General features: G+C 64.3%; 2 protein-coding genes across 2 annotated transcripts in view; both read left to right on the top strand.

The window, feature by feature from the left end:
• Positions 1–9114, top strand: part of LOC128313296 (collagen alpha-1(I) chain-like) — a 51869-nt gene extending 42755 nt beyond the window's left edge. Inside the window, exons 8-11 of the mRNA XM_053211058.1 lie at positions 4628–5747; positions 6570–6644; positions 8301–8439; positions 8912–9114. Of these exons, the coding sequence (XP_053067033.1) occupies positions 4628–5747; positions 6570–6644; positions 8301–8439; positions 8912–9114 (1537 nt within the window). The remainder of the gene's footprint in view (positions 1–4627; positions 5748–6569; positions 6645–8300; positions 8440–8911) is intronic.
• The window catches only part of ZNF469 (zinc finger protein 469), a 46698-nt gene continuing 27864 nt past the window's right edge, over positions 4533–23366 (top strand). Inside the window, exon 1 of the mRNA XM_027076396.2 lies at positions 4533–4829. The gene's annotated coding sequence lies outside the window, so the exon portion shown is untranslated. The remainder of the gene's footprint in view (positions 4830–23366) is intronic.

The raw sequence follows: 23366 nt of genomic DNA, 5'->3' as shown, positions 1-23366 counted from the left end.
GAAGGCCCGCAAGAGGCTGAGCCCGGGATGCTCGGCTGAGCGTCGGAAGGCTCACAGCGGCCCACGGGTCCCGGCACACTCGCGAATGAGTGTGACTTACCGGGGCGGATGGGGAGACTGAGGCTCAGGTCACGTGGCTGCCAGATGGCAGAGTTGGGGACTGGCCCGGGGCCGCCGGCTGCCGGATGGCCCCGCTGGGAGGAGCTCAGGAAACACCGGCGTCCCGGGCCAGCGCGGAGGGCAGGGAGGGCTTCCTGGAGGCGGAGGAGCCGATGCTGGGAGAGGGGGGCGAGGTGGGCCTTGGGCCCCGGGAAGCTCTACACACCCAGACCCTCTGCCGGACCTTGGGTCCCCGTGGCTGGCGCTGGCCCGCTCGTGTGAAAGCACGTGTTGGCGGTGGGGGGGCGGGTGGGGGGGCATGCCGGTGTCTGCGTGTGAGACCCTCCTCAGGAAAGGCACCCCTTCCCTGTCCCTTTCTGCTCACAAGTGGGGCCATTTGGAAGACGGGAAGACAGGACAGAAACCAGCGCTGGGCTCTGAGTCATGCGCCACCCTCAGTCTGGAATGTCTCCTTGGAAGGGTTCGCTGGGCCCTGGCCCCACCCGCCCGCCACTCACCCAGCCTCCCTCCCGCCCGCTCGCCTCCTCCCTCCCTCCCTCCGTCCGCCCACCCCCCTCACAGCAGACCCCCGAAAATGCACAGGGTTTCTACATGTGGCCACGTAGGAGCTGAGTTGCCGCTGACGAGTGAGGTAAAGGTTTACTCGTTTCCATTCGTATGTTCCTTTCTGTGTTCTCGAACCTGTAGTTTTCTTTCTGACGCCCTGGCCCCGGGCTGGGTGCCTGGGGGCACGGGGCAGGGGTGGGGGGGCGTATGAGGGCCAGACAGCATCTGCTGTGGGACAAGCACCAGGGACCCCCGGCCGCTGTCAGGAGGAGCCCCACCTTGCCTCGGGGGGCTGGCAGTGCCCTCCTGGCCTCTCAATTCCTCCCTGAGCCGCGGGCACCAAAAACGCCAACTCCCGGCGGGCGGGCACAAACTCAGAGAGGTCGCTGACTTACCCAAGGACTCTCAGCTAGCAGAAAGCGGGGGGGCGGAGGCCAGGCCCTCCGAGTTGTTGGGCTCCTCCGCGAATTCTGCCAGCACTGGTTGTGTTACCAACGCGGGGTCCTGGAGCCCGCTTTTCAGTAAGCGGGTACAGGTGCACAGGTAATTCCTCCGGAAGGGCCGGGTCGCTCATTCCCGGAAAGGGCTTGGGCTCCGTGCTTCCATGTTTGCTGAAGTGCCACTTAATGTGACGAGGCACAAGAGCCACCAAGTCCCCACACTCCCACCAAGACACCCGGGGAGAAGCGAGGGGCCACAGGGAGGCGTCTCCGTGAGGCGGAGGCATGCCCCCAAGGTCAGGGGCCCCACGTCCCTCGTGGCTGTGCCCTCCCCCTGGGTTTGGCAGGGAGTCGACAGGCACAGGAGGAGGTAGTCAAAGGTCCCAGGTGGGCTGTGCTACTAACTCCTGGGTCCTTGGGATGGAGCCCTCCAGCCTCAGTTTCCCCATCTGGCAAGTGGGGGTAAGGGGCCTGAGGGAGCCCACAAGGTCATAGGTCAGACTTGCCACCGAAACTCCGGGAGGGTGTAAACATCCAACGCGCCACATCACAGTCTGTTCTTCCAAGGACGAGGGGCTTGGCCTCGGGGGTCCCACGGGGTCTGGTGCGGACTGCACACGGGGCGGGGCAGGACGCTGCTTTCAAGGTGCGAGGCCATCTGGACGGATGGGTGGCCAATGCCAAGGCCCTGTGAGTGTCAAGCTGGAGCGGCCATGTGACACTATGTCCCTGGAATTTGCCGGACGCTTCTCACTCCTCCCACCCCAGCTCTGGCTCTGGGTACGCGGTTTCATTTTGACATCAGGCAAAATTCAAGGGGATGACTCAGGAACCCTGACTGGCTTTCCCAGCACGCGCAGGGGCCCAGGCAGCCTCTGCCCCTTGAGGGCGGCCAGCGGTGGGTCTCGGGCCCCGGGCGGCACGGGGGCTCGGCTGGGGAGGGAGAGCGGGGCTTGATGTCCGTGACTTTGGGCAAGTTGAGTCGGCGCCCTGGCCGGGCCGTGTCCTGGTGCAGAGGGAGGCCCAGCACAGCTGGGCACTTTCCAGTTCTGTTCTCAGAGCAAAGGAGCAGGCACTCCCCATGGTCGAGACCCTGCCAGCCCACCCCCTGTCCACGGCACCCCGTGCGGGGACTGGGCGCTTCCTCCTGGGAGAGGTGGATGATGTTACTGCCAGGCTTTGGGGACTGTGGAGGAGGGGACGTGTTGCCTGCACTAGGCCAGGGGGTGGGGTGCTGGGGTCCACCCCCAGGAGACCATTGACGCTGGGGAACTGATGACATTTGGGGCCAGGTTCCTCTCTCTTGTGAGGCCCTCCCGTACATCGTAGGAGGTCTAGCGGCCTCTGTGGTCTCCACCCGGTAGACGCCGTGGCAGCCTTATAGCTGGCCCAAAAATGTCCCCAGATGTTGCCAAATGTCCCCTGGGGGGCGTAGTCGCCCCCAGTTGAACCTTGCTGGGTTATACAAAGTAGGTGGGCCGGGAGGGTCGGGGCCGGAGCTTAGGGCCTGTCCAGGTTGCGAGCGGGAGGGCTAAGCTCCCAGCTCTGTGGGACCGAGGCCCCGGGCAGGAGAGGCACGTTCTGAACCTCCCTGGGAAGGGGGAAGTGTAGAGACCCACCTCCTAGGCCGTCAGGTTCACGCGCCGAGCACCTGGCCCAGGTGGGCAGAGCAGATCCGCTCTCCACACTGTGGTCAAGGGTGCATTGCTAAGTGAGGTCTCTCCTGTCACACCCCAGGGGTGCTCCGGTGCGCCACAGGCTGGACACACACACACACACACACACACACACACACACACACACTGTGGGCTCCCTAAGAAGCAAGAAGAGACCCAGTGGGAAGGGTGAGGAAGCAAGCTCCATTTGGGAACTCTGTCTGAGCCGGGGGACCCTGCACTAGAAACTTTAGGAAACCAACTGGATTGAAATACCGATTACCTTGGGGGAGGGGGCGTGGCGGTTCTCAGCCCCTTCCTGTGCCGATTTCCATGGCGAGGGAGATCCCAGGACCCAGAGGCCCGGGACGATGCCCCGGAAATGTGAGCTGGGGCTTGGGCTTTCTGAGCGCCAGGCGGGACCGGGCGGCGGGGCCGCGTACTCTCTTGCCCCTCGTTCAGTTCAGGTTTTCAAGTCCACTGACAGGGATTTCTAGAAGCTCCTTCAGACGCGGTCACAAACAGCCACGGGAAAATTGACTTTGCTGTGCAGCCCGTTTTAGCTTACTGTAAATTGTACGTGGACAGCTAAGGGCCCCACCAACTGCTGCAGACCGCAGGTGGGGCCAGGGGCCAGACCGTTCACTCCTTCCCAAGCCAGTGAGCGGGACTCTGGGCCAAAGGCCCTGTGTGTCACCTATACCTTGCTTTACATGATAAAGGTGTTCCTAAGGGGGTGTGAAATTTGAACTTGGGTAAGTTAAAGCAAGCTTGCAGGCTCTCAGGGGGACATTGTTCAAAGGACCAACTCTGAAAGTATGCCTTTCTACAAAGTGAAGACCCCACCCCCCACCCCAACACAATTTCACTTCTCGGAGGCTCTGTGAGTCCCTGCCCTGGGGCTGTCTCAAGTGGGGGAAGGAGGGCGGCCCCTGTCCGTGGGCGCCTCCAGGGCCTTGCAGGGGACCCCTGCGGGCACACCGGGGACCAGCCGGTGTCCCACGCCCTGGGCCATGTGGCCCGGGGTGGGTGCCTTTGCCTTCTCTGGACCTGGATGCCCTCATCTGTGAAGGACACCGCTGAACAGATGGCACGTGAGGGCCCTCCCGCTCGAGGGCCCGCGCGGCTCCAGCTCCCACCATCTGCTCTTTCCAGAATCCACCAGGCCTGAGGCTGGGCCAGGGCACCCAAAGTGAGGGCACTGAGGATTCAGGGAACCTCAACCCCCACCTTTGAGGCCTGAGCACCTCCTCCCAGGGTGCCTTCCAGGTGCCAACCTGGAGGACTTCAAAAGGTCTCCAGGCAGGTGGCAGGTGGCATGACCACCCCCCCCCCCATCCTCCCTGCAGAAGCGGAAGGGGCAAGTATGTGAGGTGTCCGAACCTGTGCAGACAGGAGGCCGGGAGGGGGTCGGGGTGGAGGAGCCACCGGAAACCACACCGACAGACTTAGGCCCCCGTTTTGAAAATAGTGCAGAGTGCGTCCGGCGCCTCCGAGCGGCTCAGCGCTGCCAGCCCGGGGTGGGCTGGCGAGGGGCACGGGCCCGGGCTTGGTGGCTCCATACCTTTCCCATCAGGGACCCCGATCACCAGAGCGCGTCCCGTGAAACAGACACCTAGGAAGAGTGCTGCTAAAAATAGCTGGGGGGTTGGGGGGGGTGGGGGGGGGACGCAGGGTTTGAAGTTTGTAACCGAAGCCGGCTGTGCCTGGGGGCCGACCGCGCGCGCTGCCCAGGGCTGGGCGGAGGGCCCCCCGGAGCACCCAGACGCTGCCGGGAGCTTGTTCGCGAGGATTGGCCCCGCGCGCGCGGCCCGACCTGGGAAGCGGGTGGAGGCCGCTCCCCTCCTCTCCCCACCCCGCCCGCAGGGGCAGAGCGCGGCGCAGCAGCAGCGGCGGCGGGGCGGCTCGGTGCCCGGCGGGCGGGCGGCCCGTCTGCGCGGCCCGGGCGGCCTGCGGTCGGGATGAGGACTGCCCTCCGCGCCCAGAGCGCCGGGGCCGCCGCGGCCGTGCCGGGAGCTCGATCGTGTCCGCCAGCGCGGCGAACGGAGCGGGGCCCTCGGAGCGGGAGGTGAGTGTGGCCGCGCGGCGCCTGGGAAGTGCGCGGGGACCGGGGGTTTGCGCGGCGGGTCACCTGGCCGCCCGCGACCCGCCACGTCCCGGGCGCCCTCGGCGGCGCGCTCCGGCGGGGCCGGGCGACCCTCCCCGCGGCCCCCCGACCCCGCTCGCCCGGCCCGGGACGCGCCGCGCCGCGAACGCCAGGGCGCGCCGGGGGCTCGGCGGGGGCCGCGGCGCTTCGAGGCCGGCCTCCGCCCTGCCCGGCGCCGCTCGCGGAGCCCGGGCCGGCCCCGCCGGGCACTTCGCAAAGTGCAGCCCAGCGCCCGCCGCTGCGTGCCCGCCGGGGCCGCAGAGCGGGGCCTCCGGAAAGCCGGGCCTCCGGGGAGCGGGGCCGGGGCGGGGGCGCGCGCGCGGCCGCGGCCCGGCTCATTCATTGCGGGCCGGAGCGGCTGCCCCCACCCCTACCCCCACCCCCGGAGCCCGGCTGCCGCCTCCTCCAGGCTGCCCCCGGGGCGTGCCGCCCCCGCGCTCGGCCGGGCGCGAGCTGGCCAGGGCGGCAGCGGGGGCAGCGCGCGGGCCCGGGCGGGTCTTTCGGGCGCACGGGGCTCCCCGCCGCTGCGCTGTTGCGGGGAGGCCACGCGGCGCCCACACCCGGCCCGCGCCCCTGGCCGGCCGGGCGCGCCTAGGGAATCAGGCCGCAGGGACCCGTGGGGACGCGGCGCCGCGCGGCGGCGGCCGGAAGGGAAGGCCAGCCGGGGCTCGCGGGGACTTCCCGCGGTCACCCAGACCCTGCCCCCGCACCCTGGGCCACGGAGGCAGCGGGGTCGGAGGGACAGACGGGGCTTCGCTTGGGCTGGCCTCCTGCGCTCTGGCGGTGGCTGAGGCCCTTAACTCCTTGCAGACCGCTCTTCGGCCGCTGGCTCGGGACCCGGTAGGGACTGTGCCACGTGTTACTGTGTGGAAGGCTCCTATCCTGATTGGTGGTACCCCTAGTGTCGGTGAGGAAACCGAGGATCAGAGAGGTTAGGTAACCCGGCCGATGCCGCACAGCCAGAGAGCGGCAGGGGCTGGTGCCTCTCGCCGTGCCCTCACTACTGCCTGTTGGTTGAGCAAATGCAGACGGAGCCCTCTCTGTGCCCCACGCCACCCTAGGAGCCCCCAACCCAGCAAGCCCCTGCCTCCCCGATAACAAACCAGACAAGCAGGTATAATGCCAGCTTGGTATCAGACTGGGGCGGGGGAGGGGGGCGGCTGGCGGGAAGCTGGGACAGATTACAGTCTTAGGAAGGAAGGGCGGCCAGGGCAGCCCCTGAGGTGCCCAGGAGGGAGGGCGTGCCCTCGTGTGCCATGTGCCCGGCCTGGCAGCTTCCAGAAGCACGGGGCAGAGCTTGTCGAGAGCCTCACCCGGGGAGGAGTGTGTGAGGCAGAAAGGAGGCTGGGGCACCTCGAGGGGAGCGCGCGGCCCCCACAGCATCTGGGTTGGGGGGGGGGGGGCGGAGGCACCGTCGAAGGGTGAGTGACCCCTCTGCCTGTAGCCCGGGCCGGCTGCAGCCAGGGGCAGCGTGGGAGCCGGCAAGTCCCGGGACTTCAGGGTCAAAGACAACTTAGAGATCAACTTAGAGACAACTCCCTCATCACTGCCCCAGTTTCCCCCAGACCCTGCCTCCAGGTTACTGCCTCTGCTTGAATGCCCCCATCGACGGGGACCTCACTGCCTGTCACAGCCACCCATCCCATGGTCCCACCCCTACAGTGTGCCGGAGGTTATGAGAAGGCTGTGCTGCAGATTGAGGGAAAAGCCTCCTACCTGTGGTTTCTGTTGACTCCGGTCCTGTCATCCTGAGGAGCACACGGCACATCAGGTTAAGTCTTACACACGGTTGCCTTTGGAGAATGTTAATAGAGAGATTATGTCCCCTTGAAGCCTAATCGTGTCGGGTCCTGCGCCTTTTCTGACTTGACATTCCGGGTCAGGCCTCATCCTGCCTCCCTCCCTGGGAGAAAGTCAGTGGGTCTCCTCCCCGACTTCACGTCCGCTCCACACCGGGGTGGCCTGGAAGCAGAGACCTGTTCCCACCTCCTTTCTTCTGGAACCCCGCCACCATTGATGGTGCCAAAGAGACATCAGTTCACACTGTGGATTCCTCCGGAGCCCGGAGACTTCCTAGCCAAGCCCCACCCCCACCTTCCTCCTGGCTTTGACTCTTACTGAGATTCGGTTACCCGTCTGCTTTCTCTCCGAGATGAGGGGCTCAGAGTTCAGGGGAGGTGGTGCAGTGGGGAAGGGTGCAGGCTCCAGAAGCAGCTGCCCGGGGCTGTGTGGGCAAGCCCCCAGCGTCCCTGAGCTCGGTGTCTCCATCAGGAGAGTGGGGAGACCTGCCCGGGCCCAGGGGTGGGCCGAGGTACCGGGCACCCACAGCACGGGCCTGACACGCTGCGAGCACAGCAGATGCTACCTCTGGTCGTTTCCCCCCCCCCCCCCCACGCGGCCGGGGAGACCCGCGGGGCCCGTGGGAAGGACCCTGCAGGCGCAGCTGGGGCCCTGCCGGGGGCTCCTTCCCCACTTCTCCCCGGCCCACCCCAGCCGGCTGGCCCACCTCCACTTTGGTTCATTGTACATGGGTGCAGAAGGGACGAGACCGGGAAGGGTGTGACCAGCTCCCCATCCCACCGCTGCCGACAGCTAAAGCTGGAAACCTGCATTCCAGGCTGGCCGCCGTCCCACCCCGTTCTCCCTGACCGCAGTCCCCGGGGCCCGTTCTCGGGACGCTGCTCCCCCTTTCCACCTCCTGCCTGTGACCTCACCCCCCGCCCCCCCGCCGGACACCCAGCATCCTGTCTCCCTTCTCCACCTGCCAGCCGCCTCCTTGCCATGGCGTGTGGTCCCCTGCCCCGTCAGAACTGCCCTCTGCTCCGCCCTCAACCCTTCCGGCATCCCACCCTTCGTCGGGGGTGGGCAGTCACATGTCCGCCTTTCAAAGCCCTGTCCCTGCCGAGCCCGACGGAGGGGCTCTCAGCCCACACTGGCCGGGGGATCCTGGGGTCCTGTTGCCAACCTAATTCTCTGATAGAACCCGCTGACTGTGTGTTGGAGGCTGAACGGAGCGGGGTGGAGGATGTAGGATAGATACGGACGGCCTCGCAGGTGCCAAGGTCCTGTTTCTTTGGCCTGTCCCTTGCTGGTTTATCCTCACTGTGTCTCCGTAGCCGTGGCTGGGGTGACAGATACTGTCCTCGGAGACCGATTGCAATCTTATACTTTAGTCCCGCCGTGAGGTCAGCTGAGGACCCACCGTTTCCCTGGGTAGAAGGAAGAGTGGGCCTGTACAGTTGAGCAGGTCGTTCACTGCACAGGGACACCCAGCCCAGACTCTGCTCAGCAGGCGTCTGCACGCTGTGGGGCCGTGTCCACCCAGGGAGCCACCCAAAGGTACCCAGAGCGGGAGTGGCGGTCACACTTTAGACCGCTGTCCTTGCTCCTGAGGACGTCACTCGCATCCTGTCACGTACGGGCGCGGGAAGCCTCCCCTTCTGGGGGCCGGAGAGGCAGACCTCTATCACCGCTGGCCTAGGCTTCCCTCCTCCCCCATCGGTGCTGCCGAGCGTCCGGGACCCTCAGTATTGTGGGTCAACGTCCCTCTCTTGTAGATGCTCCCTTGGCCCGGGCGCGTCAGGCCAGCTCTGCGGAGGGCTAGGAAGCAGGGTGGCAGGCCAGGCAGGGGACCCCCCGTCCCGCTTCCCAGCCACCAGAGAGTGAGGTCAGCGACTCCATTGGCCGTTTGGGGCCGTGACCCCAGCGTCGAGCTATTGGTTTCCTGCTCACTACTCACCCAGCCCTTGTCAGGATTGAGATGGTCTCTGAGGATGACACCCCTGTTCACACAGATCAAGCTTTGGGAAGGAGCGTCCCAAATAGAAGCTCCGTGTATGACTGTGGGGTGGGGGGGTGGGGGGGGGACGGCAGGGCTCATCTGGGGCCCCGGGCTTTGCCGGCCAACCCTGACGGTGGCCCCAGGCCGCCTTGCCACCCTGTTTTCCATCACCCAGTGCTCGAAGCCTCTGGGAGCCGCCGCAGAGCCGTGCCCCCTCCCCCAGGGTGGCCTCCTCTCGCGGGGGGCCTGGAGGGGGAGCAGCGTGGGCGCGGGGACCCCTCAGAGCCCCCAGCCAGCGCCCGCGCTCTGGCTGCGAGGCCAGGACTAGGCAGCGATGCCCCACGGGGGCCGGGTGAGGCCGCCTTCCGGGCACAGCTGGACCCCAGGGACGGCGGCCAGCGCGGGGCGGAGGCCGCGGGGCCGTGAGGGGGCGCCCCCGACAGCGGCCCCCTCCTCACCCCTCAGGCCCTGCTGCGGGGCGGGTGGGACAGGGCAGGACGGGGACATTCCATCCCTGGCCGCCTGCTCCCAGCCTGTGTCCTGACTCAGGGCTCCTCACAGGGCCCGTGTCCCAGGCAAACAGGCCAAACAAAATCCACATTCATGAGAGGCCACTGAGGCTTTCCGACGGCCTGGGTACAGATGCCGCCTGCAGATGCGGCCGCTGCATTTTCCACATTCCTGCAGGGCCGCTGGGCCAAGGTGTCCGTGTGCAAACAGCGCCCGCCCCCCCCCCCCGGCCCCCGTGTGGCTGGCCGGGAGCCGCCCCCTGGGGACCCTGCGGAGCGGGGCTTCTCTGGGCTCGTGCTGGGGCGGTGGGTGGGGGGGGGGGGGGGTGTTGGTGCCGAGACCCCTGACTGGACGGGGCGGAGGGGGCCGGGTGCTGGGGGACGTGTCCCCTCGGCAGGGGCGGCGTGCCAGCTGCTGGTGGGCCATCCCATGTCCTCAGTCAGCCCGACACGGTGGGGACACCTCGCAGGGCACCCAGCTCGCCCTTTCAAAGGGCAAGTGCTGTGGCTTTAGTGCCTTCACGAGGCTGTGCAACCACGACCACTGCCTCCTTCTAGAACACTTTCATCCTCCCGGAAAAAACCGTGCACCCTGCGGCGGTCACCCCCCGCCCTCCCCCCGCCCCCGCCCCCGTCGGCCCTGGAAACCACGCCTCCACTTTCGGCCTCTCTGGATTTGCCTGCTCAGGACATTTCACATGAATGAAATCACAGTGTTTTTCTTTCTGCGACCGCCTGACGTTTTCTGGTCATGACGTCGTCACGGGGCGTCCGCGTTGTGGATGCATCGGTGCCTCGTCCCTTTTTGTGGCTGAGTAATACTCCGCTGTGCGGCCGGACCCCGTCGCGTGCATCACATCCACCGGCGGCTCTCGGCTGCTGCCGGGGGGCATGTGTGAGCACGGGGGGCGTGTCTCTGTACTTCTCCAGGACGGGGTCCGGGAGCGGGACCCCGGGGTCCACGGCGGCACACAGAAGGGGAAGTCGAGGCAGAGAGAGTGGCAGTCACAGCCTCAGGGACTGTCCTGCGGGACGCTCTGCCCTCTGGCCCCTGCCCCAGCCTGAGGCTTCTCCTGGGCACCCGCTGTCCACACACGTTTCCCGTTCTCTTCCTCACAGCGTCCCTGGAGGGAAGGGCCCAGACCCTCAGGGAGGGACCTGCTACAGTGCCGGAAACTTCTACCGCTCTTCCTTCTCCCAGCCTTCCCCGCACACTGCAGAGAGGGAATAATCGCATAATTATGGGGCACTGACCCCAGGAGACCCAAATATCATTCACCGAGGTCTGGTGATCAACGGGGCTTTAGCTCTGGCCTGCCCCAACCCAGACCCAGGGACCCCCGAGCCTGTCTTGTGGCTCTTTTCAGAGTTCCAGAATGCACGATCAGAATGGACATACCCAGTAAGTACCAGAATCCACCACTCTTACCCCAGAGAGGTGAAGACATCTGCCTGAAACCCACCCAGCAGGGAGCTGTCAGAGGCCAGGCCACCTAACCTGACGCCGGGCACACAGGGCAAGGGGCGCCGCCTTCCCCGGCTCTCGCGGGCAACGGCTGACAGGCGCTCCGGGGCACCGCCAGGCTGGCCCTTGCTGAGCAGTATCTCGCAGGGACACAACGGCAGCAGGGTCAGAGGTGCTGGGGACTCGGCATCCCCCTGGGCCATCTGACTTCTCCTCAGCCATACGTAACTGGTGCTCAGAGTCCCCCCAGGACAGCCACAGTGCTGGGCACCCTCTGTGTGTCCCGCATGTATCTAGCGGCCACCGGCACACGGCCACTCGGGGGCCAGGCTGTGCTCCGGTGCCCCCCACCCCCACTGCGACAGTTCACACTCTGGCCGGGGCCGTCGGGGACGCGGGCAGCGGCTTTGCGCTTAGCACCCAGAGGAAAGTCAGCAGGTGCCTGACGGGGGCCTCTGGTGGGGCCGGGAGAGAGGATGAGACACAGGAAGTGGGGGGCCACCGACTCTAGAAAGAGGAGGGCAGGACCGAGGGGGGCCGGCCCCACTTTGGGAGAGAGCCCTCCAGCCACCACTCTGACAGGGCTCCTATACCACAGCACAACCGTGGCCCCTTTGTCCCAGGCCACGAGGGGCCCATGAGGGGGCAGCCGAGGAGAGGAAGACACCCCCGCGGGGTCCTTGGCCAGCTCTGGGACGGTCGCCACCACTCCCCACTCAACATGTGTGCATCGGGGGTGTGAGCCTGCACCTGTGTGCACACGTGTGAGTGTGCCGTGAGCACGTGCGTGTGTGTGCGTGACAGCGTCACTGTGTCTGAGAGCAGGCACGTCTGCAGTTCTGCGCGAGCCAGGGACCAAGGTGCACGGGCAGTTTTGAAAGCGATGGGAGCCGCATTTAAGGACGTAAAGCCAACGAATGCAGTTCGTTTTCTGTAACACGTGACAGCCGAAACCGCATCATCACGGCGCTCAGTGTAAAACCAAGGCAGAGTCCCGTGCGTGTTTTATGTCTAATCGGGGTCTTCGCTCCGACCAGCCCCTCACGGGCTCTCAGTGTGCCTGTGGCCGCCGCGCACCTCGGGGTCCGGGTGTCCGGCAACCGCAGAGCCCCTGGATGCCCATCCCCCCTCACCTCTTCCCCCACGGCCTCCAGGAAGCCCCTGCAGACTTCCGTTCCTTCTCTGAGCCTCGGTTTCTCAGACTGGGGTCAGTGGCTCCAGATCAGACGCCCGGCCTCGCCCAGCTGTGCGATGGGGTGGCCCTGGGACCTGCGTCTTAACAAGCTCCCCTGGAAACCGTGCCCACGTGCGGCTCAGGACCCGCTGAAACTCCCACCTTTTCTTCCCAGCACCCGGGGTGGCACCACGCCCCTTGCTCACCGCCAAACCGTGGCACCGTGCTATTTTTCCCTCCTCGGGATGTCCAGAAAACTCCTAGCCATCCTTCAAAACCCGCCTCCTCTCTGAGAAGGTTTCCCCTCCCCCACCCCGCCCCGAGGCGGCACGAGTCCCCTTCCCTCCTTGCTCCCTTCTAAATCCACCCTGTGTGTGCCGGTCCCACGTCTCAAGTCCCCGGGGTGCCTCTTCTCTCTGAGCGCCTGGAGCCCGGCCAGGCCCAGGCACGGAGCAGCCTCGGAGCGTAGATGTGGAATGAATCTGGGCGCGCGTGGGCGGAACGGTCTCTCTGCAATCTCAGTAAACATCTGGCCGCGGGACCTGGCAGGAAGCTGACCTCGCGGGTGCCACTCGGCCGGCAGCTGTGCCCCATTTATAAATACACGCTAAACGCGGACCGGCCCACGTGCATTCCTGCTCCCCGCCCTGGAGTGCCCTCCCAGCGGAAGAAAGACAGCCGGCGGCCCTCTGCGCCCGGCCACGGCGGTCACTCCCGGTGAGTGGGAGCGTGCCCGCCGCAGGGTCAGCTCGGGGCCTGCGGAATCCGATTGTTATCTGAGCGCGCTCGCCGACGTGCCCGTTGCCGAGGCTGCATTTAGCACTGGGAAAGACTCCCCATCCCGGCGGCAGCGTGCTTTTCTTGGATGTCTAGGCTGTATTTATGCCGGGCCGGTGCCTGGGGAATAATTAACGTCTCAGAAGCTCCCGGAGGGGCCCGCCGTTGGGCACTGGGCACCTGGGTCTGTGCGCTTAGGCCTGAGGACCTCCTGTGCCTGGCCCCCCAGAGCAAGTAAAGAGCGAACCCGGACTTTCCCCAGGCTGCTCTGAGCTGAGCCCCACGGGGACCAGGAGACCCCATTGCGGAGGGGCTGGAGGAGGGACTCAGGGTGAGGGTCAGCCGGGCAGGCATGGGCCTTCGTCCCAGCATTTCGCCTCCTCCAGCCTCGGTCCCCCCACCCGTCCCTGGGCCTCACAAGTCCTGCCTCCCGGGAAGTGCTTTGCCAGCCGTGGGGCAGGACCACTGTCTGGCAACTGGCCTCGTGCCCGCAGAAGGCGGCGTGGACGCCCCTTGCCCAGCTTTCTGGCCACCGGGCGTCTCAGGCCCGTGCCGTCCGGGACAGTGGCAAGGCCCCCAGGTGTGGGGCAGCCGTGGGGCCTCGGCAGGAAGGGGCTCGCCGTCTGTTCCCGGCGCCGTCAAGAGAAGCAGGGTGCAAGGTAGCCGGTCGCTTCAGATCCCTCAGTGGCTTCGTGTGGAAAAGAAAGAGGGGTCGCGAATTTCGTGAAGATTTTCTTTAACCGACGTTAACAAAATACCCTCATCCCAACGTGTAGTCTGCGTTTGTGAGAGTTGTCAGGGGTCCCCAGGGTGGAAGGCCGGGCACGCGCACACGTGCGGGGCGCCACGGCGTGGCAAGCACCCGGGGCAGCCCGTAGGACGCCCGGACGCCCCACCAGCAGGTGCACCAGCCGGCTCCTGCCCCTCGCTCCCTCGGGCCATGTGGGCATCTCCCCCGCTGGCCGGCGAGCACCTAGAAACCGCCGGGCCTGGTCGTTTCATGGCCCTGGAAGGCAGGGGACGTGCAGCGGTGTCCACGGAAACTCGGGCCTCAGGATTGTGCACGGTCATTTGCGTGTGGTCTCTGTCCTCGGGGTCCCCACAGGCACCTGGCCCATCCCAGAGCGCCCAGACCTCTCAACCTGTCCCGTACCCCCTCCCTGCTCCCCTGTGCCCCCCTGACTCCCCTGTGCCCCCTCCCTGCTCCCCTGTGCCCCCTTCCTGCTCCCCTATGCCCCCTCCTGACTCCCCTGTGCCCCCCTGACTCCCCTGTGCCCCCTCCCTGCTCCCCTGTGCCCCCTGACTCCCCTGTGCCCTCCCAACTCCCCTGTCCCCCCTCCCTGCTCCCCTGTGCCCCCTCCTGACTCCCCTGTGCCCCCTCCCTGCTCCCCTGTGCCCTCTCCTTGCTCCCCTGTGCCCCCCAACTCCTCTGTTCCCCCTCCCAGCTCCCCTGTATCCCCTCCAAGCTCCCCAGTACCCCCTCCCGGCTCCCCTGTGCCCCCCTGACTCCCTGCTCCCCCTCCTGGCTCCCCTGGGCCCCCTCCCAACCCCCTTGTGTCCCCCTAACTCCCCTGTACCCCCTCCCTGCTCCCCTGTGCCCCCCTGACTCCCCTGTGCCCCCTTCCTGCTCCCCTGAGACCCCTCCCGACTCCCCTGTGCCATCCCTGACTCCCCTGTACCCCCTCCCTGCTCCCCCATGCCCCCTTCTGACTCCCCTGTGCCCCCATGACTCCCCTGTGCCCCTCCTTGCTCCCCTGTGCCCCCTGACTCCCCTGTGCCCCCTTCCTGCTCCCCTGAGCCCCATCCCTGACTCCCCTGTCCCCCCTCCCTGCTCCCCTGTGCCCCCTCCTGACTCCCCTGTGCCCCTCCCTGCTCCCCTGTGCCCTCTCCTTGCTCCCCTGTGCCCCCTCCTTGCTCCCCTGTGCCCCCCAACTCCTCTGTTCCCCCTCCCAGCTCCCCTGTATCCCCTCCAAGCTCCCCAGTACCCCCTCCCGACTCCCCTGTGCCCCCCCCGACTCCCTGCTCCCCCTTCCTGTTCCCCTGTGCCCCCTCCCGGCTCCCCTGTGGTTGCTTTGCACCCAGGGCCTCCCTGCCCCGGGACCTGGGCCACACTGCCTCACTGCTGGCTCAGGTGGCCCCCGGGGGTGAAATGGCCCCGCACCCCTCTACCTGGCGGCAGACTGTGTAGGCGGGGCCTCAGGGGCAAGTTTCTCTTCCAATCACGGACGGCCAGTTGGGAAGCTCGGGAAACGGGGATGTACAGATATAGCTGCGAGCAGGCCTGTGTTACCGCAGGTGGTTTGTGCATATGAACACGGCCCCCGGCGAGTTGTGCATGATAATGTGTGCCACACACGTGTCATGTTGCGCGACTCGGTGTTAAATGTACGACCGTGGCTGCGTGTGTGCAAACTGCGCACCTGGCCTGTGTGTGCCGTCCTGGGCACCACGTTCCCGGCACCGTGCTAGGACCACGCCCAGATGGCTGCTGTTCTCAAGGACCCCCCTGGCTGGGTCACGGCAGCGCCCTGGGATTGGAGGCTCGAGCTGCACGCCCAGCAAGGAGAAGGGCTTGAACCCAGACACGCGAATCTCAAGTCCTCTGTCACCCGTGTTTGGTCGTCCTGCAGCCCGGGGCCGGCGACCTTCCGGAACATGTGCCCCCAGCCCCGGGAGCTCGTTGTAGGTCGGTCCCGCCCAGTGGCCCCGATCGGTCAGAGCACTTGCTGTGTTCAGACGGCCCCCGGCCGCCCCTCTAGACACGTGTCCCTGAAGGTCACGACCCTGAGCTATCCGAGGTGAGCTCTGCCTCACCTTCCCTGGCTGGTCACCCCCACTGCGGGTACGTGCGGCTCCTGGGGGGCTTAGGAGCGGTCAGGCCTGCACCGGGCAGACACCCACGGGATGCCCTGCACCCCTTCAGCACCTCCACGACCTGCCTCCCACCGGCACTCGGTCACTTCTCCTTGTAACCCTACTTGTAGCTTGGCCGTCAGCCGTATGTTCACATCCTGGTGCTTTGGGTGACTGCCAAGTGACAGAAACACAAGTCACACAGCGTGAAAGGGACCTACTGGCTGGTGGGACTGAAAAAACTTGGAATGACAAGTGGGCTTCAGGCACTGTTGGATCCAGTTTCCCAGACAGCGCCTCAGGAGTCAGCCTCTCTTCATCTCACGGCTCTGCCTTCCTCTGTGTTGACCCCACTCTCGGGAGACCCTCCGGAGGGTGGCAAAAAGGCCCCCACGGCTCAGGCCCCTGTCCCGCCTGCCACCACCCCAGCAAGAGGACCCAGGGAAGCCTCTCGTTGGTGAATCTACGCCCACTGTCCACTCCGTCTGCATGACCCAGGGACAGATGCAGGGCCCTGGGACGGGTCTGGGTCACGTGGGCTAACCTTTCTTTCCTTCTCCCCCAGTCTTTGGCCCTTTGTCATGTGGGTCTGCTGGCTCCCTCCCAGCTACTGGGGAAGGTTAGGCTAAAGAAGGAGGGATATTGAGCTGGAAAGTTTCAGGATTTTTCCGTAGGTCTGGGAGCGCAGGGCTGTGCACCTTCCTACGTTCGTGATCTTTGCCCAGCAAATAAATACGAATCCAAACATTTATGTAAGTATTATGTACGTATATGTGAGATAGAGGAGAGTGGGGGGTAGTTATGTAGGTAGTCAGTGAAGGGATAGAGACAGAGATAATAGAGTGATAGATGATAGGTCGATAGATAGATAGAGATAGATGATTGATTGATGATTGATTGATAGATCAATAGATGATAGGTCAATACACAGATAGAGGTATAAATGGATATAAACATAGCTAGATAGATGATAAATGGATAGATTCTCCCCTGCAAGATTTCTTTTGGACATTTGAATCGAGGTCTCAGTGGCCGCAAATGTTGGCATTCCCAGCCTGGGATGACCTCGGGCCCCTCCTGTCCCAGACGGGCTGGGCCTGGGTGTGTGGGAGTGACGGCAGACAGGAACCCAGCCTCCAGCCTGCCGCTGGGGCCAGACCCTGAGGCACAGGTCGGGCACCTCTGTTGCTGTGCAGGGCCACGCGTGGGAGAGGGTGCCGCCCCACCAGGCTGGCAGTGCAAGGCCTCGTCGGCATGCTGGACAGAGCCCGGTCAGAGAAGACAAAAGAAAATGCTCAGAAAATGCTCTCTATGGGCAAATAAAGAAAATGCCGGAAGAAGCGATCCGTCCGCTTCCCAGGCTGGGGCCTTTGATCCCAGCCCCCTGGCCGTGCAGTCGGAAGGATCCCTCTGTGCCGTCTGCCTCTTCACGGTGACCGGCGGGGGGCCTGGGGGTCCAGTCTTCCCGCCCCTCACGTCCCATGCTGGCCCCGCACGCAGGGCACGGACGCGAAGTCCGGGGAGCTGTGGGGCAGGAGTGCGGCCGGCACCCCAGGAGGGAGACAGGACTTCCAGGCAGGAACTTAGATCTCACTCAGCCCGAGCATCTAGGGTGGGACCTGTGACCACGCGGCCAGATCAGATCCACATCCCTTCCCTCCAGCAGAGGGGCCATTTTCATGGGTCTGGGGACAAAGCAGGTGATGGCATTGCAGCCAGTGGTCCCCGGGCAGCGCTCACCGTGCTGACGGCCTGACCCGTGCCATCTCATTTAGTGAGCAGCCACCCCATGGGGCTATGTTATCCCCGTTAACAGATGAGGACACTAGAGCCGAGGGCCCCCGAGTACCACAGCTGTCTACTGCTGTGTAACAAACAGCCCCAAGCCCCGAGTCTTCGGACGACAATGTATCACTTCATGGCTCCGCAGGCTGGTGGCGGTGCTGCTGCTGGCCCTGCCCAGGCCACTCAGGGGCTGCATTTGGTTGGCACGTGGGCATGTGACCCTCAAGTTTGAGCAGAGGCCAGCTGGGCCGCTCCAAGAGCACCCCAGGCAGCCAGCCCTCTCTCCCAGGTATGCCTGCTTTGGAGACCCTCCAAGCCCAGCAGCCTCCTCAGAGGGATCAGTCTCTCCAGATCAACCCGGCTGTGAGAACAGCGGCAGAGACAGGAGGCCTTGGGCGGGCTCAGCCATGCGCTGGCTGGCGGCCACAGCGTGGGACCTCTAGTCTGAGACTCAGGACACGTGGGATTGCACCCCGCTCCATCCGTGCCTCTTGGTGTCCTAGGCAGGTCGCTTTGCCTGTTTGGGACATCAGCAGTCAGCTCTGTTATCAGGGTAGCATGGGAGTGTCTTCAAGGACCCTGGCACGTTCGAGCAGGCCCAGAGAGGGCAACCAGAGATGGCACAGGAGATAGGAAGGGGCAGAGAGACAGCAGGCCACTGTCCCCTTCTAGGGGATGCAGGAGCATCTACTCCAGGGGAAGGACAGGCCACGTCATGGGTCAAGTCTGGCTCCCCAACCCCTAGCCTCAGCTCTGGCCTACAAGGCCCAGATATCCTCCGCAGGCTCAAGCAGAAAGGGGTCATCCAGACTCCAGATGGCCACATAAGGTCCCTCCTCCCACAGGACCCCAGGCTGAGCAGGAGTGACCCTATGGGAGGGGACAGCTTGTCCCTTCTCGCAGCCATGGGACAGAGGCTGTTGGTGGTAGTTCTATGGGCACCCAGCTCCAGTCATGTCAGGTTTTCTTTCAGGGTATTAAGGGTTACATGATGGGGCACTTGCTTACTCCCAAGATTTTGCTCCCTCAGCCCTGCAGTGAGCCAAGGCTAAAGTCCAACACTTGAGACCACAGACCTGAATTCTAGTCCTGACAATGAATAGATGGCTGAGTAGGTGAGTGAGGTGGGAGGGCAGATGAATGGGTGGATGGATGGATGGATGGATGATAAATGGGTGTGTAGGTGGATGGATGGAAGTATAGGTGGATGGATTGGTGGATGGGTGGGTAGATGGATATGTGGAAGGATGGATGGATGGATGGACAAATGGAAGGATGGATGGGTGGATGGATGGATGGATGGATGGATGGATGGATGGATGGACAAATGGAAAGATGGATGGGTGGGTGGATGGATGGACAAATGGATGGATGGATGGATGGATGGATGGATGGATGGATGGATGGTTGGATGGTTGGATGGATGGGTAGGTGGATGGGGGGATGGATGGATGGATGGATGGATGGATGGATAGATGGATGGGTACGTGGATGGATGGATTGTGGAAGGATGGATGGAAAGATGGACAGATGGATGAATAGATAGGTGGATGGACAGATGGATGGATAGATAGGTGGGTGGATGGATGGATGGATGGATTGGTGGATGGTGGGTAGATGGATATGTGGAAGGATGGATGGATGACTGTGTTTTCCAGGCATTGTGAACCTGCCAAACTAGGCCCTGTCCCCCAGGAGCTTCCCATCTTACACAGGAAGCCAATTAATCCAGGTGAACAGGTGGATGGAGGTCATGAACAGGCACTGCACTTGTTACTGGATGATGAAGTCACAGAAATGTGATGAGGGAAGATGACGAGGAGACAGTCTAGGGACACTGCAGTGGGAAGAGGACGCTCCGTGGGTGTGTCAGGTCTGAGGGCGCTCTGGAGACAGAGATTGTACATCCCAAGAGAACCTCCGTTTCCCCTGAGCCAACACCTGTGCCCCAGGCCTCCACATTACCCACTTTCCTGGGGCCTCACGATGACTGCTCTCCTGGGGGTACAGAGAGGGGCCAGGCTCTGTGCATCCCCACTTGTCTCCCTCACCCAGTTCATCCCCCGGTCAGGAAACAAGCCGGGGAGGGTGGCTGGGGGCTAACGCAGGGTCACGCAGCCAGTCAGGCTTTCCGGGGGTCTCTGCTGACTCTCATCCGACCGGCCTGCACAGAACAGAAAGACCCCATAAAAAGGCCAGTCAGCCCTGGGAAGATAAAACTCTAAATGCCAACACCCAGCCGCACATACCAGAGGTCAAAGATGTGGGAGATGTTATAGATCAGGACACTTTCAACTTTTGCAAGGTCCAGACCCTCGGAGGGGGAGGAGGAGAGAGTGCAGAGCCCAGGACCCCAAGTCCCAAGGCCGGGGCGGTGGCGCGAGCGGGTGCGCCCATTCAGCATGGCGACCACGTGTCCCAGTTTGCCAGACTTGCCCCTGCTGTCCTACAACCCTGGGTGTTTCTTTTCTTGACACAGGAGCCCTCGTAGTTGTGCAGACCGCTGTGAGTGGGTTTGGTAGCCCCGCCCCCATTCTTATTCCGGCTGCATTTTTCAAAGCGAATCCCAGATGCCAGATCACTTTGCCTGTAAAGGCTTCAAGAAAAGCAGTTGGCCCTTGGGGACAAACCGGTGGTCAGCAGTTGGGTGTTTCAAAGAGTGTATTAATGCGTTACCGGTGTGAATGAGTCGTTGGCTTTTTTCATTTAAACTAGAGTGAATTTGAGGCCTTCCCTGTGGCCATATCCCTTTTCAGCCGCATTCTGCGAGGCCCTCTTGGCACGCAGAGGAAGGGACGGCGTCATAGCTGAGCTCCTGGAAGCGGTAGTCCCTGGAGTGTGGACGTCAACCATGCCAGATCCCTCAGGAAGACCCGGAGGCCTTAGAACAATCTGGAAACCTCTGGTGCAGAATGGTTGCTTCGAGGCCCACAGCAGGCACAGGGTTCATGCCACGGGCACAAATGAACGTGCTCACAGGTGCTCTGTCCATGCGGCAGGGTGGGGGACAGAGGGGAGCCGCGGGCAGGAAGCATGGACCACTGGGAGAGAGGTGAGTCCAAGTGACTACGTGAGGAAAAAGGTACAAACAAAGTCACAGGGCAGGGCAGACCCCTCAGGACAGCCAGTGGCCGGCCCATGACAAGACCAATGCCCAACAAAGTCACCTGTGGGCCCCCACTTGAGGCTCTATTGGTGAGGACACTTTCCAGCCACAGAAGAATAGAACCTAACTCAAAATAGGTTAAGCAAAGAGGAGACCGTTAGCTCACAAAACTGGGCTCCACGTACGTGCTTCAGGCATAGCCGGATCCAGATGTTCAAATAGTGGCATCAGCGTCCAGTCTAATGGAAAGGGAAGGGTTAGCCCCACCGGAACCACGTGGACAGAGTGGAGAGGAGGGTGGCTCCCCAAAGGAAACCCAAGGTACCGTTGCCAGAAACAGGAAGATGGGTGCTGGGCAGGCAAGAAACAGATGTCCCCACCGAGGGAACTTCTGCGGCTGCAAGGATGGCCCGGGGGTAGAAATGGGGCGAAGCAAGAAGATTCCAGCCCTGAACCTCGGGACACAGCCGCGTGCAGGATGGGGATCGCGAGCTGGCAGCTCCTGGGTCAAATCCACCCAGCGTGTGTGTTTGGCTCGGCCACGGGCTGTTTTAAAATCACAGAAGTCCACGGGAACACCCACGCTTCTGCTGGGGACCTGAGAGAGATGTCCCTGCTGGGGCTGCGATGCCACCGGGACACGGTGGGTGGGGCGGAGCAGCCAAGGCCCCCAGGAAAAGGGCGTGAACGCCCCCTACAGCCACCCAGCTCCTGTCTCGCTCGTTCCTGCCCGGCCCCTCGTGGCCCGCAAGGCACTGTGGCGGGGCAAGGCTGGGCGCAGGTCCCCTGCACGGCTGGCGCGGCTAAGACCCTGCGAAGCAGCGTCTAGGTGGGTCCTGCAGGCCCCGCGGGTTCAGAGGCCCCCGAGGAAGTGCAGGCGAGGTTGGGAGTCTCCCACAGTCAAGACCAGCCCCTCCCAGCCGCCCCCGTGGGGTCACTGCTGGCCCAGCAAGTCCTGCCCGGCCCACCCAGGGGCTGAGGCCAGAAGTGCCCTCAGCCCTGCAGCTCTTGGCCCCAGAGGTGGAAAAGCCCCTGCAGTTCAGCGACAGCAAGCTGGCTTCTGCATCCCTCCGCCCCCCAAACACACACACACAAACACACACACACGGGAGTGTCTTGGCAGCTGGCTAGCGCTAACGTGGCTCCATTGCTTTGGGGGACTTTGAAGGAAACTAATTAAAAGCAGCTGAGATGTGAAAAGCTGGAAGGTGGCAGGAGCCAGGGACAACTTTCCACAGGGCTCGGGAGCGAGCCGCCTAGCCGCCGCCACCCCCGCCATGAGCCACCGAGTCCAGCCAGGCCTCCGCGGGCCGAGGGGCGGGAGCGAGCGCGTGGCCGTGGCTGTGGGGACCGGCCGGCAGGCGGGCGGGCGGCGGGGCTTGCTGGGCCGGTGCTGGGGGCGGGGGTCACTTGCTGTGGCTCCTAGAGTGGCCGTCCCCCAAGCCTGGTGCCCTGGACAGCCGCCCTCGGCCAGGGTCCGGGGAGGGGGCTTCATGATCCAGGACAGCGAGGTCGGCAGGAGACCCGCGCTCAGGTTCTCCTATTGGGAAAGCGGCCCCCGTTGGGTCAGAAAGCCGGACTCCGACCTTTGGGGGGCAGGGGGAGGCGCCGTGCCGTCTGGAAGCTTCCGGATCCTCCTCTGTGCCGCGGCCTTTATCGCGTGGGCTGTTGCTCCGCTAACGCCGGATGCGCCACCATGACCAACCGAGTCCCATCCGTGCCATTTACGGGGGTGCCCGGTTGCTTTTTCTTCCTACCAAGTTCTTACTTAAAAGTGAGTGTAAACATTTTATCTGGGGGAAAAGGACCAAAATGTGCCTACAACACGGGAGGTGGCAGCGTCTGCCCGCCAGCCCCTCCAGACACCCCCCCGAGGCCAGCCCGCGGGCGGCGCTGGGCCGTGCTCTCCCGCGGGACCGCAGCTGGGCCCGGAGCCCCGGCGCCGGCAGCCCGAAGCGGCAGGTGGGCGCGGCGCGGAGGCCGCGGGGGCTTGGCTGGCCCGGCGCTACCTTGGGCCTCGTGTTCACCGCGGGCGCTTGCGCCCCATCCGTGGGGCGGCCACGCCCGGAGACCGCCGGTGCGCGGGTCTGTGCCGGGAGCAGGGTGTCGCGGCCGTGGGCGGTGGTCTCTGCTCGGCGGCACACAAAGGAGGGGCACGGGGTGGCAGTTACGCCCTTGACCTCATTGCCGACCCCTGCCAGTGTTCCCGGTGCTGCATGAATTTGTGTCCTTGCCGGTCATCGTTGCACAGAGGACCCACCAGGTATCTGGCCCTGAGCGAGGTACTTGACGTGCCGTATCTCCTTTAACCGCCACGTGACCCTGCCACCGTCGTCCCCAATGTGTGCAAGGGGTCCCTGAGGTGTGGACAGAAGTGTCATTTGCCCGCATGCCTGGATTCCACACTTACACCTGAAGTACTACATATGCTTTGAGAATGTTCCCAGCCCATCCCCAGCCCCACCTATAGACCCCAGATCTGAAAGGAGCCAGAGGCGGTGGTGGCGTCACCATCCCGGAGCTCAGAGCCCAGGGTTGTGCACGGTGACAGGAAGTCATCGGTGATAGGACAGAGGGACCACCACGTGCACATACACAGGCTGAGCGTGCACACGCACGCCAGAGTCTCCCACGTGCGTGTGCGTGCACACGTATACACACGTGCACGCACACGCGCACCCACATACCCAGGCGCGCGCGCGCGCGCACACAGGCGCATCCGCACACACACAGATGCACACGCACACCCGCGCGCGCGTGCACGCACACAGGCGCGCGCGCGCGCACGTACAGACGCGTGCGCGCGCACACACAAACCGCCCTGACTCTGGCCTCCCTCGCAGGAACCGTGTAACGGGCGCCACCTGCTGGACAGTTGAGGGGACAGGAGTCCTGCAGCCGCGGGGGCCCCCACAGCCTGGCTGAGACCCCAGGTCCCCCCTCTCCCCCCCGCCCCGGAGAACCTGCTCAGCCGAGGCCCCGCCATCCCAGCCAGAGTCCCGGGTGTGG

This window comes from Acinonyx jubatus, chromosome E2, assembly GCF_027475565.1.
Source record: "Acinonyx jubatus isolate Ajub_Pintada_27869175 chromosome E2, VMU_Ajub_asm_v1.0, whole genome shotgun sequence".
NCBI lineage: Eukaryota > Metazoa > Chordata > Mammalia > Carnivora > Felidae > Acinonyx > Acinonyx jubatus.
Note: the sequence above shows the minus strand (reverse complement) of the source record. Positions and strands in the feature narration are given on the sequence as shown.